At 30.4% G+C, this 19,327-nt stretch overlaps 1 protein-coding gene across 2 annotated transcripts in view; it reads left to right on the plus strand.

Annotated features, from left to right (window-relative positions):
* LOC139502365 (uncharacterized) overlaps window positions 1–19,327 on the plus strand; it is a 57,607-nt gene that overhangs the window by 24,214 nt on the left and 14,066 nt on the right. For both annotated transcript variants that reach the window (XM_071291825.1, XM_071291824.1), the window contains exons 2-7: window positions 8,024–8,146; window positions 11,920–12,130; window positions 13,252–13,464; window positions 14,757–14,879; window positions 15,942–16,148; window positions 18,160–18,317. In XM_071291825.1, coding sequence (XP_071147926.1) covers window positions 8,024–8,146; window positions 11,920–12,130; window positions 13,252–13,464; window positions 14,757–14,879; window positions 15,942–16,148; window positions 18,160–18,317 — 1,035 coding nt within the window. The remainder of the gene's footprint in view (window positions 1–8,023; window positions 8,147–11,919; window positions 12,131–13,251; window positions 13,465–14,756; window positions 14,880–15,941; window positions 16,149–18,159; window positions 18,318–19,327) is intronic.

Consider the following 19,327-nt stretch of genomic DNA (forward strand, 5'->3'; position numbering starts at 1 on the left):
ATAGTACAAAACATTTTTCAAATTCTATACCAAATCAACTCATTTACATTATACTTATAATCAGTTTTATACCAGAATCACGTTGATTTAAATTAGATTGTTATAACGTTGATGTTTGCATAAAGAATCAAGTATACCGCTGGGATTCTGTTTGTGTGATTCTCAACATGGATTTATCCGTACCAAAATAGAGCGTGTCTTTGTTTCAATAACTAGGATAGATATGAGAATAGTTAGCGTGTCAAGACTCATGAAATACAGCGATATTCAACGAACTTCAAATAACATAAAACTGCCTATGTTGTCTCGGTCTTCGGCTATTTCAAATCGAGTAAATTCTATAATTAATGCATGTGTCTCTGCAAGTATGTGGCATTGAAAAGTGAGCGAAGGAACCTGTAAGCTCTATTTTTCCGACGTAGTCGGTATAGTTTCGGTTTGTGCCCTTTGAACTTAAGGACGCTTAACAATGGCAACAGAATACGCATGCTGGAAAATCCTTTCTGTGATTGGACAAAATGCTGTCATGGTGGGTGATTTGGTTGTGTTTGAAAAAAACGTATCGTTAATTATATCACGATGGAAAGCAAGTGAAAAACAATAAATATTTGAACTAGATCTTACAAAGATTTATATTTTTATTAAAATAATTGTTTCTCCAATAACTCTTTGCTTCCGTGACAGCTGTTTATTCGGGACAATTACATAATTTTTAATGTAAACTTTCTTGTACGAACGTACATGACTTTTAGAACGCACCTACGCATGTGAGATTTCCGCGGGGATTTGGTGAAGGTAAACAGAAAGATACGAGGACCGAGAATGCTGAACACAAACAGAGAAAACGTTATTTAAATGGTATCTTTGTGCTTCTGAAGGTTATCGAAATGATAGTTTTAAACATATACTAAAATTTAAATTCGTCGGATATCTTTTTTAAAGATAGTTTTTGTTAAGATTAAGGTTCAGCAACAGAAATGACAAATATGGCCGTGTTTCACAAAAAAAAACCCACTGTGAATGCAGACAAACCAAAGCACCTGGAAAGCATGGCAGGAACTAGGTAAATAACATTCCAACGCTTAGGTTGCAAAAGTATTGAAAATATACAAAACGTTATGTCTTTAATCATAGTAGAATATGTAGTGTTGATACGCCCAATGTAAGCCAAAACATTACGATTTTCAGCATACAATAGCGTTAAGTATATGCTACAAATTTTGGTGTTTTTCTTTGCTGAGTGTTTAATTTATTTATTTCATAAGTAAGATTAAAAGAATTTTTCTCCACATTAACCTAATTTGAAACAACTTGATGCAAACTTTGTATCACAGAATTAAAAAGATCTCATTGTAAAGATACTTTGCAGTTTTAAAATTAAAGAAGAAATTAAAAAACGAAAATGAAATACAAATTAACAAACGATAAATATATTGATAGGTGATATACTACCATCTTGCAAAAATCTGCCGGATAATATATAGAAGACTTATAAAATATGTTTGTGTTTGATGTAGTTCTAATCCAATAACCACTTATAGATAATTATGTGTTCCCAGATTGACAGTAACATACACAGAAGTAAGTGTTAAAAATATTCGTATGATACAAAATATAAATCAAATCTCTGTAAAGCATTAGAAAGGCTAATATTCTCCTTGATTGGGGGGTATATCTATGAAAAAGAGGTGTATTATATTTCAGTTTGATCAAGAATTCAATGATACGGATATTATCATATACTTGCTAATAATGCTATTGATGTTTTGCCACAATAAATAGATATCGAAAAACTAAACCATAAGAAATTTAATTGTCATGTACTATTCACGTTCGAGACCGTATTTCAACAAATTGTAACTGATGAATATGTTCCCACAGCTGTGTTCCCATATATCATTCTTATTTCTATTATGACGTTCTCCAAACGCAGAAATTATATAATATTAAGCATTTAAAACTAAAAGTCATGGAATGAATGATTTATTAAAACAAAATAAGACAGTAATCAAGTAATAAATTACACAAATGAACTCGGTTAACGACTTAAGTATCTATTAGTGGTTTGCATGCACAGCCGTTGTCCGCAATACACACGCAAGCTGCTTTCTAGATAATGGAACTTGGAAGTAACAAACATCATTTCCTCCTTTCCACCAGCGACATATATAATCACTTTATTTTCAAAATCATTAAACTTTATAAATATGGAGATAATCTGTTTCAGTATGCTATGTTGCTATGTTGCTCCTCAACTTCGTACTTTATTTTCTCCATCTATCAAAAACTTTGTTTTAAACCGTCACTTATGAGTGTTTTTTAAACGCATTACACGACTGGTGCAGAGTAATATAAGCCCAGTATTATAATGGGTTAAAAATAATATATTCGTTTACAAAACGATGTTATGCGTAAGCTCAAGTTTATGATAAGCCTTATTATATTTGATAACGTTTAAATACCATTTTTAAGTTGTTTAAACGGAGAGAACATGTAATTTCAAATATGCGACACAATAGTGTGTCATTGTAACACTAAATATTTTATAGACGTATAAAATGTAAAAATTGTCATTTCCATTATTCTGTTGTACTGGTTAACACAACATTACTTCAATACTTTGTGTTCAACATGTGTGTTCTGTTTTTTTGTCTTTTTGTTGTTTTTCGTATATAAAGCAGACTTGTACCAAATTTGGCAGTTGCTATCAAATAGTTCGTTTCGTTGTATGTTGGCATTTGTTTTTGTTGTTCTTTTTTGGTCGTTCCTTTGTTTTCATCTTATATTTTACGGGTTTTGCTCGGTTTTGTAACCTGAATTGTTTTCTCTCAATATATCGATTTATGACTTTTGAACACAGTATACTTACGTTGTCGTTATTGTATGTATCAGTGGTATATCATTGATATTGATATGTTTCCAGTAGATGCTTTACTTTTAATTATAAAAGTGATAGGAACGCTAATGCATCATTCCTATGTTGAAGTAAACAGATATTCAGCATTACTTCACTATTTGCATAATGAAATATTCAATTGTATTCCTCAGAGCAGGTGAAACTTCATGAGAAATTAACAAATGGCCTTTGCCAACTCAATGCAAATTCTGTTCATTAATAATTTAATAAATCATTGTAATTAGCTATTGAAATCTAAAGATCGCAGTCAACCTAAGTTCATTTATTTTATTTATGTACTTGTATGTCGCACAAAACGAACTAAAAGTTCTTGTTTTATTAGACATCCGGGTTTCGCTAAGTAACTTGTACTGTCATCTTGCTTGATATTATTGACATTAGAACATATATTCTATTTAATAATATAAAACCTGTTAGACATAAAATGAATCTAATAAAAAGTAGAAAACTAAGTTATCAAAGCTGTGGAATATCCTTTATACGGTGGACACTTTTTTTTAACACATGTTATTATTTTTTTGTGTTATTAAAATTTGCTGTTACAAAATGTTATAAATTATTATAAATTAAGGAATGTATCTCCCTCATGCAAAGCTCTGATTCCTTTCACGGATTTGGCTATACTTTTTGGACCTTTTGGATTATAGCTCTTCATCTTTTATATAAGCTTTGGATTTCGAATAGTTTGGCCACGAGCATCACTGAAGAGACATATGTTGTCGAAATGCGCATCTGGTGCAGGAAAATTGGTACCGTTAATGTTATTATTAGTGTGGCAATAGTAGCAACACAGATTGGTTATAAAAGCTCGTCATCGTTTGTGATTGACACAACTGTACGCTTTAACTTCCCGACCAAATTTTAAAAAGGAGAATTCAATTCTAAAATTGAAATAAAATGTTACACACCAATTATGGTGATGATTTCATTATGATAATGGTTATTGTAGTAATTTTGTATTTATTCATAATGAATAATGTTTTGTTCTTGCGCTGTTTATGACAGTTCTTGTCCATTGGTTTTTTTATGTGTTTTGTAATTTGATTTTGCCATGTGATTATGGACTTTTCGAATTGATTTTCATCTAAGTTCAGTATTTTTGTGATTTTACTTTTTATTCCTTTTTTCCTTGTTTTCAGTATGAATGTGTCATATATTATTACAAAATAACGACGAAACGACAAACAACATTCTACAAAACAATCATCATATATTATTACAGTGCACATTTGTAAAATATTTAGATATGTACACATAGAAAAGGAGAAAACGCTTTACATATTTTTTTTCAAAAATATTTGTATTTGATCTGTAAAACAATCAGAAATGTTACAAGCTTTGTTTTTAAAACAATTGATACACCGATAATTCTATTTTAAGAAGTCTGCATGAAATTAAAATTTCAGTACTATTTATCAGCTGAATTCTTTGCTGGCGTATATTTTTGGAGTTTAAATGAGAGGAGAAAATAGTAAAGAGATATGTAAATTTCTTAGTCAAACAGACATCGCCATAGCAACAAAATAACGACGAAACGACAAACAACATTCTACAAAACAATCATCATATATTATTACAGTGCACATTTGTGAAATATTCAGATATGTACACATAGAAAAGGAGTAAACGCTTTACATATTTTTTTCAAAAATATTTGTATTTGATACCTATCTGTAAAACAATCAGAAATGTTAATATAGAAATAGAGTACAAGCTTTATTTTTAAAACAGTTGATACACCGATAATTCTATTTTAAGAAGTCTGCATGAAAGAAAAATTTCAGTACTATTTTGGCAGCTGAATTCTTTGTTGGCGTATATTTTTGGAGTTTAAACGAAAGGAGTAAATAGTAAAGAGATATGTAAACTTCTAAGTCATAGCCATAGCAACAAAATAACGATGAAACGACAAACAACATTCTACAAAACAATCATAAAATCTTAAAAGCTTATAAGTGTTTACTCCAGACACGCATTTCTTTTACAAAACACAACATTTAAAACTAATGAGTTAGCAACTTGACTCCCTACGAAAAATGAATGTGATATCAGGTTCCCCGCTAGTGTTACCAATTAATGCTATGTTTATAAGCTATATTTGGTGCGATGGTCTCATGTAACAACGGATTAGTAATCACAACACATCATACACCATTGAAATGCATTGTGTGTGACATTTTTTGTTGTTCATATATCGATGTTCGAACGATCTCTTTTTAGCACCTATAATATTATTATTTTTTTAATAAAAATATGTTTGTTTCGTAAAACAGATGTTGCAATCCAGTACCAGTATCACGAGTGAGGAAGCTCAATGTGATGTACAAATTTAAGAATTGATAGCACGTGGTGGTAATCATTCAAAACTAAACTTGTACGTTTCTTAATTTGTGTCTGATTTTTGTCTTTTATAGTTTTTCTTAGCTGCATTTTTGGATAGAACAATTCAAACTTAGGTCCAAATAGAGTTAACCTAAAAGATCTTACATTTCAATCATTAATGAATTTGAGGCTGGAAAAACCTTTTTCGTTAAAGTAAGGATTGTTTTTCCTTAATCTATTCATTGAAATGAGAAAAATAATGAAATGCAAAAAACATAAGCTGATTGCCAATACAAACATAATCAGATAATGGAAATTAAAAGAAAAAATGTCATATTGGATCTAAGTAACCTTCTATGTAAAAGTAAAGACATCTGAATCTTATGTCTTTCATATGTTATTGTGATCTGAGTCTTATGTCTTTCATATGTTATTGTAGTCAGTAAACTCTTCATCCTTATTAAGACTCTGCATTGATGTACATATGTTTGAAATCTGAATACGATGCGCGATAAGAAATATATTATACAAATAAATTGTTTTATTTTCCAAAACAGTCATACAGACCTTCGCACCAATCAAACCGTTAAACTTGTTGTATTTTAACTCTAGCTTAGTGGGCACAGTTGAACACAGTTGGATTCAACTGTGCAAATTACTATGCATTACGGTATTTATGATACCTTGAAACGTAAAGAAGTTGATATTTAGAGGCCTTAAATTGACACAATGAGATATATTTCAAGAGTAAAAATCAATGTCATGATTCAGACCTAAACAATACTGTGAATTAATTAATCGTGAGTACAAATATTTAAGGTTTTGGGTAAACTTTTTTCGTGTATATTTGATTTCGTTATATGGTGCAAGTCTGCATATATACATATGAAAAATGCATTTCGTTGAACTTTTAAAGTCGTGGTTCCCCTGTACAAAAATAAATTCAAAAAAATTGATATCCAACAAATGACAATGAATCAACAATGGAAAAAAAACGTGACAAACGACAACCACTACATTACAGTTTTGTGAATATGGACCATCATATGCAAAACATTACAGTTCCACAGTTTTTAAGCTCTCGAACAAGGAATGTAAGGTTTTCTAAAACGACCTTCTAAATGGGTGTTTATTAGATCACGTTTCTTTAGAAATAACAAATTCACTAACCTTCACGGTGGTAATAAATTTCAAGTCGTAAGCATACACAATATTCCTTATCTAATTATATACGAAAATCTAATAACAGTTAAATGTGCTATTCAGATCTACTATCTATTTACTTCCTGTTTGACTAAAATCATATTCTGTTAATCATTGTGGGTATGAACTTATCTCATACATTTCTAAAGTTATATCGCATGATTTTTTTATATTAGATCTGAAGCTTTATAATAAAACTGAGAATGAAAACGGGGAATGTGTCAAAGAGACAACAAACCAATCAAAGAGCAGGAAACTCCCCATGGCTACCAATGGGTTTTTAAACACAGCGAGAAAATCTGGCATCCAGAGCGTGGTTTATCTGTAATTTCAAAAACTCCTAGACAAAAACATCTGTCCATTTCGAATCTATAAGACTTCTAACAAAACAGAGACACTCACACACTCACAACGCATAACAACACTTCAACTTTAAAACACCTAACCTATAAAATTACTAAAACAAATCCAAACGATTATGAATTTTTAACAATATTTACACAGCTGGACGATAGCTGGACCCTTAAACATTCTTTGTGTCGAGTTGTATTACATACTAGTAAACGTTGTTTTTTTTATATATATTAATGAAGGGTTTTATAATTATTTGGTCAGGATTTCTGTTATATTTATTTTACTGTGACAGCAATTGCAAAATCTTCCGAACAGTCAATTCCCGTGGATGATACATACATTACAATCTATTTTATCTTGCTTGAAAAGACTCGATTGACATATAATAAAAAAGAGTTAACTGAAAAGATACATCAGAAGATAAATCTACTGTTTTCTTGTTTTGGGTTACCAACTTACTTTTATATAGTCATATAAGTGTTATTATTTAGATTTCGCATTTACTTTTATGCAATCATTGACGTCTTTCTTGTTTCATAAAAATGTATATTGTTACCTTTTCATTGATGTTTGCAGGAAATGTACTCCTTATTTTAGTAAAGATAAAAAAAAAGATTTCTTTTGTAGATTTGCAGATGATTGTTCTTAAAAATTGTTATCAGTTCATTCATTCATTTCAATTACAATCAGTTTTATTCCTGCTTGAAAAGACTCAATGGACATACATTTCAAAAGATGAAAATAAAAATGTACATGACAAGATAAATCTATTGTTAAAAAGTGATTTACGTCAGAACTACAGGAAATCTGTTAACAACTGAATGTTAAAATCTATATCATGACCGGCATGTACTACACACATTTGAATGATAAAGAGTAAAATCAAATCCCACAGTGATATCTGATTATGTTCATGTGGGCTTGTTCAAAAAAAGTAAAACAAAAATACCGAACTTCAAGGTTTATTCTAAAAGGGGCAGTCCATGAAAAATGACAAAATAATACGTTGTGAACCAACGGAACGAGTGCTAAATTTACATATTCTAAATTGACCATATATTCTAAAATTGACAATATATTCTAAAAAGACCATATTTCTTAAAGGACCATATATTCTAAAAAGACCAATTGCTAACGTTACCAAACTTTGCTTTGTAAACTAACCCCTTTTTTAAAATTGATCAATGCCTTGTTTTATTATTAATTTCAGCTGTTACTTTTTTTTAGAACGTTTTTGATACAGCTTTTGATGCTGGAGGAAAAGTGAGTTCGGGACTAACAGCTACAACCATCGTATCACAATGGACCTGGGCTGCCACTTTGCTCCAATCTGCCACTGTTGCCAGCAAGGTACGCCAAGTTAACAATATCAATCTATATTATAAATTCAGGTTAGGTCTCAGAAAATTGTTTGAAACAGCATATGGATTCATTGAAGTATTAAACAAGCATACGTTTACCTACATGTTCTTTTTTTGCTTTTTGTTAAGAGAACGCATTGCATGACTTTACATACAACTTCCAGTGTTCGTTTTGATATCCGAACAAACATGTATACACGTGACAATACATTGGCACCATTTGCCTTATTTGAAAAAGTCGTTACAGTTGAGAAAAAATATCGAAGAAAGGAACGCTATGAGAAGTAAGAAAAAAAGACAAAAAAGTTGCGAAAAGAAAATAAAGAAAGAGTAACAAATAAGGTATTAGAAATAAGTAGCAATTAAGCAAAAAATAGTAGCAAATGAAGAATAAGGAATAAGTAACAAATAAGGATTAAGGAATAAGAAGCAAATAAGGCATGAGGAATAAGTACCTAACTTGAAAACCCTGAAACGTATGATATTGAAGAGATCTTAGCGACTAGATTTCTTACTTATATAATGGATTACAAGCTACCAGCTAACAATTAAGAAATACAAAATTAGTTACAAGTAAGGAATACGAAATAAGTAACAAATAAGGATTAAAGAATAATTAACAAATAATGATTATGGAACAAGTACCTAACTTGATGATCTTTTAATGTATGACAATGAAGAGATCTTAGCTACTAGGTTACTTCTATTGGGGATTACAATCAACCATCTGTGAGATAGTCAATTCCTATGATATCAGATATCGATAATAAATCAATACTGTTTATTAAAACTATGCTTTATTTATGAAATCCTTGCATACTGTATTACATGATTATGATGGGGATGATCAGCATACTGATAATGAAAATTGTAATACAATTTGAAATTCATATTCGCTAAATTAGTTTCAATACATGTGAACTATTATGCAACATTGCATCATTATTAAGGGTGTCCTTAACGGCCACTAAACGTTAACATTGGTAAGTATTTAATTATTCAACTGTTTCCCATGAGTGTGATTCATTTGTAATGGGTGATTGTACATATTTTGGATGAAAACTAAATAAAGTTTTCCGAATATTTTGGTAATGAAGGAATTTATCGATTTGTAAACCCTGCCGACTCAATCTAATATTAAAAATATTCTGCAGAAAGTTGTGAGTTTGTGAGTCACTCTCTACTTGATACGGTATCTTTTCATTCTATACCATTGCAGTTATAATAAAATGCTTTAAAATATTCATTCCAGTTTTGATAGTTATTGATATGATGGTAATTTTTATCGAAAAGCATCTTTTGGTTAGTAATATAAAATGTTATGTAACAACCTAACATTATCATATCTATAGCTTATTCGAGGAAAATACATCAAGTTGTACCCACACCCTGCTTAAGCACCAACACAATTGTTAAATAATTTAGATATAAAAAAATTTGAAAAAAAATTGAAAACGTGTTGGTTACGCTAATTACAAGTAATATTTAAAGTCAAATTACAAAAAAAAAAATGAAAAAAGTTCCATTCGAATAATGTTTTCCAGATATATCATCTTATCTGTCCTTACAGTATATAATTGTCGTGCATTGATATCAAACCAGACATCATTGTTTATGTTCAATTAAGGCTTTTGAATCTTATCTGATGCTACTCCCAAAAGACACATTAAAATGAAATTTGCTTATAGAATTCTAAAACAAAAAAATGATTGTTGTTTTTATTTGTTAATTACTTAAACGCTTTGCTACGGAATATCGATATTTCTATTTAACAAGTCTGAATATTTTATTTTCATAAACAAAGGGTTGCAGAGAAATTGGTAAATATTAATGATGTAATAATAATAATAATAGTTCGTGCGTGATTGCGTAAACAAAAGAATACAGTGCAATTTTCACAACAAAGACAAAACAGTAAATGAACTTTGGTATATTTTTAAAACACAATTTAAACTAATGAGGTGGGCGATGTTTGATAATACATGATGGTTAGTATTCCTTGCAAGGTTCTTTTCTCTGAGAAAAAGAAAACGACTAATGTTACTATTATATTATTTGCGTTTTTTTTCCTTCTCACAATATTGCGATAATGATTGTTTTCTTTTAGATTGTACAGTGTTACATATTAATTGTAAAATTACTTATTCCCTATTACATATAAGTCACATATATTACAGGTTCTTTTATTTCTATGAATTTTGTGTTTTCCAATAACCATTCTTGCTTAAGGTGGTCTTTGAGCCTTAGTTATTCATACAATTGATAGACCACAACTGACAAATTGCTTTTAACAAATTTTTACTATTTATTAATAAGGCCATAATGATAAAAATATGCAAATAGAAGTTTATAAAAAGTTGAAAAGATTTTTTTTCTATTCACCAGTTTCTATTCTTCATTAGAGTTTTGTAATTCGCATTTTAACTGTGTTTAAAATTGCAAATCGTCCTAGTGTACGTTTTCTAAAATATTCATTTTCGTTTTAAACCTTTCAACTCCAAACTGTAAAGTAATACGGTTATAATGAATCTATTAATCATATCTAATTGGTATGCGATTGATAAATTATTATACATTGCTTTTTATTGAATTTTAATTACATCAAGAACCTAAATTAGCAACTAAAAAGTGTACAGGAGTTTAGACAATAAAAATGCATTGGAAAGGAAAGAAAAGAGGAACGAAAGATACCAAAGGGACAGTCAAACTCATAAATCTAAAACAAACTGACAACGCTATGGCTAAAAATGAAAAAGACAAACAGAAAAACAATAGTACACACGACACAACATAGAAAACTAAAGAATAAACAACACGAACCCCACCAAAAACTAGGGGTGATCTCAGGTGCTCCGGAAGGGTAAGCAGATCCTGCTCCACATGTGGCACCCGTCGTGTTGCTTATATGATTACAAATCTGGTAAATAGTCTAATTCGGTAGGTCATATTCATGAAAGGGAAGGGGATTGTAGTTACGACGTAAGGAACATATCCGATATCATTTGTGAAACGGTTATTCCATAATGGAACGTGTTACTTACATTTTGTACTTGCAATACCACTCTTCCATTCAACTATTTTTTGTGGATGTATATTTAAAAGTGAGAGGCGAAGCATACCATAGAGAAATTAAAACTCATTAGTCGAAAATAAACTGACAACGCCATGGCTCAAAAAGAAAAAGATCAACAAACTAAACAATAATATATAAAACACAACGGTGATCGAAGGTGCTCTGGAATGGTAAGCGATTTTGCTCCACATGTGGCACTCATCGTGTTGCACGTGCTACGTACAATATAATTATTTCCAATAATTATTGTTTCATGTTTAATGATGTTTTTTTTTAAATTTAATTTTGATGATTCTCTCAGGAAACATTGAAATTAAGTTTGGCAATTTAGCAGTTGTAAAAATTCCATCAATCTTTTGTTAGATTCCCAGTCAAGTTTAAAAATGTCTGCTCTGTAATAATTTGTTTTTTGTTCTTGTGGTGTGATTAATGAAACAAGTACTATCTTTAAATAAAGACAACAGTAGTATACCGCTGACAAAGACAACATACACCTCCTGATGTGATCATATTTAGTAAAACATACATTTTTATTATATAGCCTAAAATGCAGAAGACAGTTATTTTTAAGTTTAAATGTTTCTTTTTTTTTTGTTGTTGTTGTATAACTCATTTTAAAAAATCAAATTAAATTATACCTTGTAAAAAAATGCAGATATCCATATATCTTATTTTTTGTGTTTTGACAGTATGGCATAAGCGGGCCCTTTTGGTATGCGGCTGGTGCAACTATTCAAATTCTACTGTTTTCAATTATTTCCGCTCAACTGAAAATACGAGCACCAGGTGCAAAGACATTTTTACAAGTGATCCGAGCCCGATTTGACAGAAAAACACATATTACATTCTGTGTATTTGGATTATTAACCAATTTAATTGTGACCGCTATGTTAATGTTGGGTAAGTGTTATACCATGTAGAGTTTATATATATATATATAGTTTAGTTATGATTGATAAAAAAATAATAAAAAGATGTGGTATAATTGTCAATAAGACAGCTGTCCACAAGAAGCCAAGTTGTATATTATTGAATTATTTGTTATTTAGACGTATATTATGTATATGGATGTTTGTGGATGACTACATAGGGATACTAGTGGAAATTACAAACAATACAGAAACCAAAACGTCAACTTATGGATAATTTACAACAATGTACTATTCAGACTGTGGCATCGTGATTTAATTAAAAAAAAAAAGAGAAAAAAATAGTATGCTTTGCTTGCGTACTCAATCTTCTCCTTGTTAGTCACATAAATGCCTGTAAAGACGAAGCGAACGAGGGTTGTCCCATCGTAACACTAACTTTTTCCGCAATTTAATCTGTAATGATCTAATATTTTACGTATATATTTGTTTCATAGCCGAATTATCAGAAAATACATACTAAGTTTTGATTTGTGTGATTCTGTGACATATAAATTGTTTGAAATATCTATGGTTTTTTCTATCATGCATGCATATAATATATTTGGAATTATGTAATTACTTAAACAGTGAATGTCATGTGATAATACCTTCATTATAATCGTTTTCATGTTTTCGGCTTTGGTGGTAAATCCAGGCAAGTGCCTCGGACGCATAAAATTCATAACGTGTTTTTTTAGGCACTAGGTGAATACCTTTGCTGGTGTATTATCAGTCTCCGATGGTCCTATCAGTTCAGTAGTCAGTACTGCGGTTTTGACATGATATATACAAATTATTTCAAAATTGTCCGTTTAGAAATTTAGAAAATATAAGGAATCTGTCCATTTGGTCATTTGGCTCTTTATCTGCTTCAGTTCTAGTATATTCTTAGCCATCAAATTTTCGAAATTTAGTGTTCCTGATGAGATTAAATAAAACAAAAGGTCTTTTGACTGCCACGTACATAATTCAAACTCACAACCTCAACTTTGACAGACTATTGGTGCAGTAATAAGACTACTTTCACCACTCGGACACAGTGCCCCCTCCTATTTTTTAACCATTGTCTAAGTTTATCTTTTTTTAGAAATATTTTCATTCTTTATTCAGGAGGAGCAGCTGTGTTAACAAGTCTTGTAAAAGGATTAAATGTAGAGTTTGCCACAGTGTTAGTAGTTGCAGTGATAGGAACCTATACATTTATCGGGGGACTAGGAGCTACGTTTTATGTCTCGTATTTTAATACAGCATTGATATACATAATAATGTTGATAATTATGCAGAAAGTCTACAATGATCCGGATAACAGCAGTAATCCATTAGGTATGAGTCACATATGTGTCTTTAATATTTGCAAAGTTATTTGACAGAGAAAATAAAATATAAACAATGATATGAATTCCGTTCTCTGTCAAATGTACATAATCGCTTCCTTCCTACCAAACATACTGGTATTGCCCTTAAATACTGCACTGTACTGTGCGGATTATGTTTGATAAGGAGATACCATCTTGCTTTTTCTCGATGTTTGCTTGTACCAAATAATATTGCATGATAGAAAGAAACCTCTCGGAACATTTATGATTCAATTCATTAGTTTTCAATAGTGGAATTTTACATGTTTTAGTGCCACTTTACTATTTATTTTACATCTTTAGGTAAATGAAAGTAGAATATAAAGAGATGTTATGTGTACGTCAATGACATAATAACCAAACAAAAAAAAAACAAACTCCAAAACACATAGAGAACAACTTACAGTCTACATCAAAATGCAGGTCTTCAAGCAATGTGCGTTGAAAATAGATGTTTTATTCTTAGCTATATGACATATGCATAGCCTTTGAACACAATTAAAAGCCTGTTATACTTAAATGTACCGAAAAGAAATGGATTTAAACTATAAATATTCTTTATCGCTGTTTTACAAAAATTTTCCTTCGATCTTACTGGCTTATAATGTCCTTTCTCAGCATAGTATAGTGATTTGAAAAAATATTTCAGAAACTAAGGGCGGATGTTCCGTTGTCAATGTACATTTCAACGTCGTAATAGGCAAAATAGCGATGAATAGATTATCATTGGTCATCTCAACTCGATTGCTTATCTCACGTTCGCCTTATTAGCTCAAGCGAGAAAATCAATCTCGTTTAGATATAAACAATGATAATATATAATAACAGAGAGTTTTTATTGGTTTGTTTGTTTCTCATCAGACAACATCAAATGACGAATATACAAGTACCATATGTTCACTTTGTTCAATTTCCTAGTTTATAAACAAAAACAAACTCGACACATGACTCTTTTTCGTCTTATTGTTAGAGAACTTCTCATTGGTAGATTTACCACGAATATTTTTTTAGAACAAATATTTTTTTAAATGTCTTATTCAATATTATTTGTGTATCTGAAACAGACTTTGGTAATTTAATCAGCTTTAAATGAATAATTGATCTCGTTCATCAAGCAATTTTGTCAGTTTTAGGGAATTAAGGTAGTAAAGGATATACCATTCTATTTATTTAGTCTATTTTATTTAATATTTCATTTGATCTGTATTAAGATTTAGACCTAAATACATGTCATTCTAGTAACAATTTCATTTGGTTTAGGAAGCAAGGACATTATCTATCAGTTTGTTGGCTGTAGTAAAGGACCAGCGGAAAACCTTGACAACAGTTACCTAACAATTATGTCCAAACAGGGACTCATGTTCGGTCTTATCAATATTGTAGGTAAGATGTAACAAAAATGGTGGTGTAATTTGATATGACTTTGTGTGTCGTATATTTTAAGACAACAAAATGACGATGTTCCTGACTATGAACAAAAACTTCATAATCTTTATCTCAATAAACGGCATGAGTAAAGGTTTACATACAAAATCATGTGTTAAGGTAAGTTCATTAAAGGAGCTGACATGCAACTTTAAAATATCGGAATAATAGACGACAAACAAAAGTACAAGTGAATCAATACTAGAAATACTATATCGAAAAGTGTTCTATTTAAACCAATGTGTACATTTAAAACAGTTGATGGTTCCTTTCCATCTTACAAAATCATGTAGAAGATTGCACTTCCGGTTTATTATAATCACACATGAACCCTGCTTAGAAAAAAGCGAATGCTTTAAAAACGCTCATATAATTCGTCAGAATGTTTAATATTCTAGACTTGAATGCTTGTTTTTGTAAATTCATTCGGGGGCCAAAGGTTTGACGCTTTTACAACCCTATGAAATTACTAGAAGAAGCACTCAATGCTCTTCAACTTTTTACCTGTTTGGCTTTATAAATATTTCGATATGAGCGTCACTGATGAGTCTTATGTAGACGAAACGCGCGTCTGGCGTACTAAATTATAATCCTGGTACCTTTGATAACTACTATCAATACTTATATTTACATGTTTCGCTATGATCATGAAAACATGGTTATTATTCAGTTTTTTTCCTTTTATTTGCCTGTGAACCTTGTTGTGGAAACGTGTGTCATTATGAATGTTACAATTTCTGCAATTCATCTAGGAATGAAGAATAACGCGAGATTGCTGTTACCCAATCAAAATAACGGATACTAATAAATCATACTTCTAATATAATTATATATATTTATAAAAGCAAGTCAATGTAATGTATTATTCCATGGTTGAGTATGTGTCCATAGCGGAATTGCTTTTATATGACAGAATGTTGTTCTATAGAAAAAAAAATTATTTTCGCACTACGTAGGAAATTCATTGTTTTTTTTTATATATATTCACATTCTTTCATCAAAGGAATATTTTCATTTTAGGAAATTTTGGGACAGTGTTTGTCGACCAATCATACTGGCAAAGCTCAGTAGCTGCCAAACCTAAGGAAGGTGTGTTCGGTTTTCTCCTTGGTGGTATTTGCTGGTTTGCCATACCTTTTGCGTTTGCATCCACTACTGGTTTGGGATATATTGCTTTGAGTGCTCAGCAAGACTCGCCATTGTTAGATGCCGCCAGCGTAGACTCAGGTATTTTTGTATGCGGAAAGATATATCTGAGTACTAACACTAAAGTCCTTATATTTTTTTTTTTAAAGATCAAACGATCGAATATCACTGCATAATACGTGTCTAACTTGGAGTAGATAACGCGTTCTTAAATATTGAATACTAGTAATTATAATACATTTATCTTTATTGTCATCTGAATTCCTTACAGGTGAATTAAGTAATGCTTTGAAAATGAATGACCTTATATGTGAAAGAATTAACTGTGTGTAGGCTTGGTCTGCTATCGAATTCTTTTTGATTATTGTTATTGATAAAATATTTAATTGAAATGAAAACAATTGTTTCCTTTAGTATAACACAGTCAATTTATTTCAACCTTGTTCAAAGCTTATGATTTCAAATGTACATTTTTATATATTATTTTTCTAACGTTAGCCCGTTGTATTCATCTTTGATGGCCCTCAAAATGTCCTCAGGGATGTAAAAGATGGCCCTCAAAATGTCCCCAGGGATGTAAAACTTTAAACATCTTTGAATTCGAAGAGTATTGTGAGAGGAGAATGAAAACACACAACGGAAAAACACATTGATTGCTATAAAATACTTTATATATTTATTGAAACAAGATATTGTAGAACCATTAGAACCTTACAGAACAATTATCAATTACTATGTAAGCTTTCCGATAAAAGGCATGATAATTCTATAGAACACATGATAATGGAACTAATTTCTATCATTATATAAACTTCCTTGTCAGTTAATTCTTTGTATATTAATTCAATTCTTTATTACTTTGAACAATAAAGTTCATCAGTATAGTACGCTTCGTGTCAGGAATTGTCCATTAGTTTGATGTGTTTTATCATTTGATTTTGCCATTTGATTAGGGACATTCCGTTTTGAATTTTCTTCGGAGATCAGTATTTTTTGTGATTTTTTTTATCAATATACAATATTAAAGTTGTATAGCGTTTAAAATATATGCATATTTAACGCTAGAAATTTCTGTCATGTGGTAAACAGTTAGTAATTTTCAAAATATATATATATATAATAAATGTAAAGATTGCACTGAAACTCAGAGAGTAAATATTTTCCAAAAGTTTATTAGTGATTTAAATTATACCAGAAAGTAATTGATCTAACTTAAAAGTTGCAGGTATACCAATCTACAATAATTATATTTCTTGATAAACTTCTTAAGTATATAAGTATATTATTCTCATTATAGATCACACATAATACACATTCTGCTATTTTACTAATCCCGTAGAAACGACCAGTTTCAATTCATAGATTATGTGAGGGCAAACGAATTTTCGTTACCCATTTACGAAACAAAATACATTTTCCTAAATACGTCTGTGTTCTACATTTGACACAATTTACTTATATATTCTACAAGTTGGTGATTTTTAAAGCGTAAAATGTAACTCTATGTCATATAACAGTTTCTCGGTTAATTGTTAATATGAACTATTCAAACAAAGTACCCATTTGTTGTTCAATTACATAATTAATCAAACTAAGATCATATAAGTTGATCAGATTTTGCATTTACTACTATTTGGTACTTATTTTTTGACGCATGACTTCATGATATAATTTTCACTACCATGAATTTTTAACCATAATTTGAGCATCTTCAAAAAAGAGGGACGAAAGATACCAGAGGAGCAATCAAACTCATAAATCGAAAATAAACTGACAACGCCATGGCTAAAATGAAAAAGACAAACGTCCCTCATATTATAACGATTTTACTTAAACGTAGTTAAAATATTGTTTATATGTTTTGAAACATTTTGTAAAATAAATGAAACACACCTGAGAAGTTTTCTTTTTGAAAACCATTGAAGATTGTGTTATTGCAAATAGAACACAATTATGCCATTTTCGAAGAATCGGTCATCCATGGGTACTGTTTTCATAATAGAAAACGCGGACACGACTCATGTTCATGACAATACAGCAAATATTTCTCAACTCATCAATTAAAGACATTTCAAAACCTTTATATTTTTAGGTCTAATTCCACCCTTGATTGCACAGAAGTTATTAGGAAGACCAGGAGAATTTCTTATATGTGTAATGTTACTGATGGCTGTTACATCAACTGGGTCTGCCGAGGTTATGGCTGTTACATCTATATTGGTCTATGATGTTTATCAAGTTTACTTAAAGGTAATGTAGGCTTTAATCATTTAAACTTTGTTACTTTTTGCCTGCTTCATATTTCAATAATAAGCAATACTTCATTATTGTACAATGATTTCCTACATCATTGATCTATGTGTTTGACCCTCCCTCTGGTTACTTTCATACCTCTTTTTGAAATGTTTTGAGTTTGGAATGGACCCGAGCATCTTTGGACTTATAAAGTCAATGTACTGCTTGACGTTTTTCAAACATCTGTCTTTATTATTATCTTCATAGTCCAACCCTGCCTAAAGAAATATATTAATGTTATCATTCAAAAAGAAGGCTTACACAGCTTCTTTTGCATAGGTACTATTTCTGTACTAAATACTCGTAGTACTGGAAATCTACTTTTAATATTCAGTACTATTTTGTTACTCTTAAATTATTGTAATATTTATGCACATGTAATTTACGGTACTTTATTTGTAGATGAAATTTAGGTACTACAGATTTTTGGTTACTACCATTACATTTTCAGTATTTTGAAATTTTTTCATTTTCAAATCTCTTAAAGTTTTGATTTTCAAACATGGAATATTGTATTATTTCTGTACCAAAATATTTAGTACAAATCAAGTACTGCAAAATACAAGTACCTAAATATTACAATAGTTTTAAAGTAAAGAAATAGTACTATTAAAAGTAAATTTGCAGTACTGCTTTTTTTAGTACAGAAATAGTACCCATGCAAAAGTAGCTGTGTAGAAGCAGTCATATTGAGATTATTCCTATTCGAATATTCATCTCTTGTATAAACATACTGACGTAGATTTTTTGCCAAACGTGACGTCAAATAAATCACCTAAAACCAAACTCTATGGCGATCAGATACCGATTGGAGTTAGGCGTATTACCCAGGTTGAACGAACACGTATTTATTTCTCAAACAGAGGTAAACATGTTTGTTCTTTATTTAGTTAGTAAGCTTAAGGGTAAAATGGGTGTTAATCCGACTTAATACATAAACAAATCAGTATTTAATCTCAACTTGA

Source organism: Mytilus edulis, chromosome 13 (genome assembly GCF_963676685.1).
Source record: "Mytilus edulis chromosome 13, xbMytEdul2.2, whole genome shotgun sequence".
Classification (NCBI taxonomy): domain Eukaryota; kingdom Metazoa; phylum Mollusca; class Bivalvia; order Mytilida; family Mytilidae; genus Mytilus; species Mytilus edulis.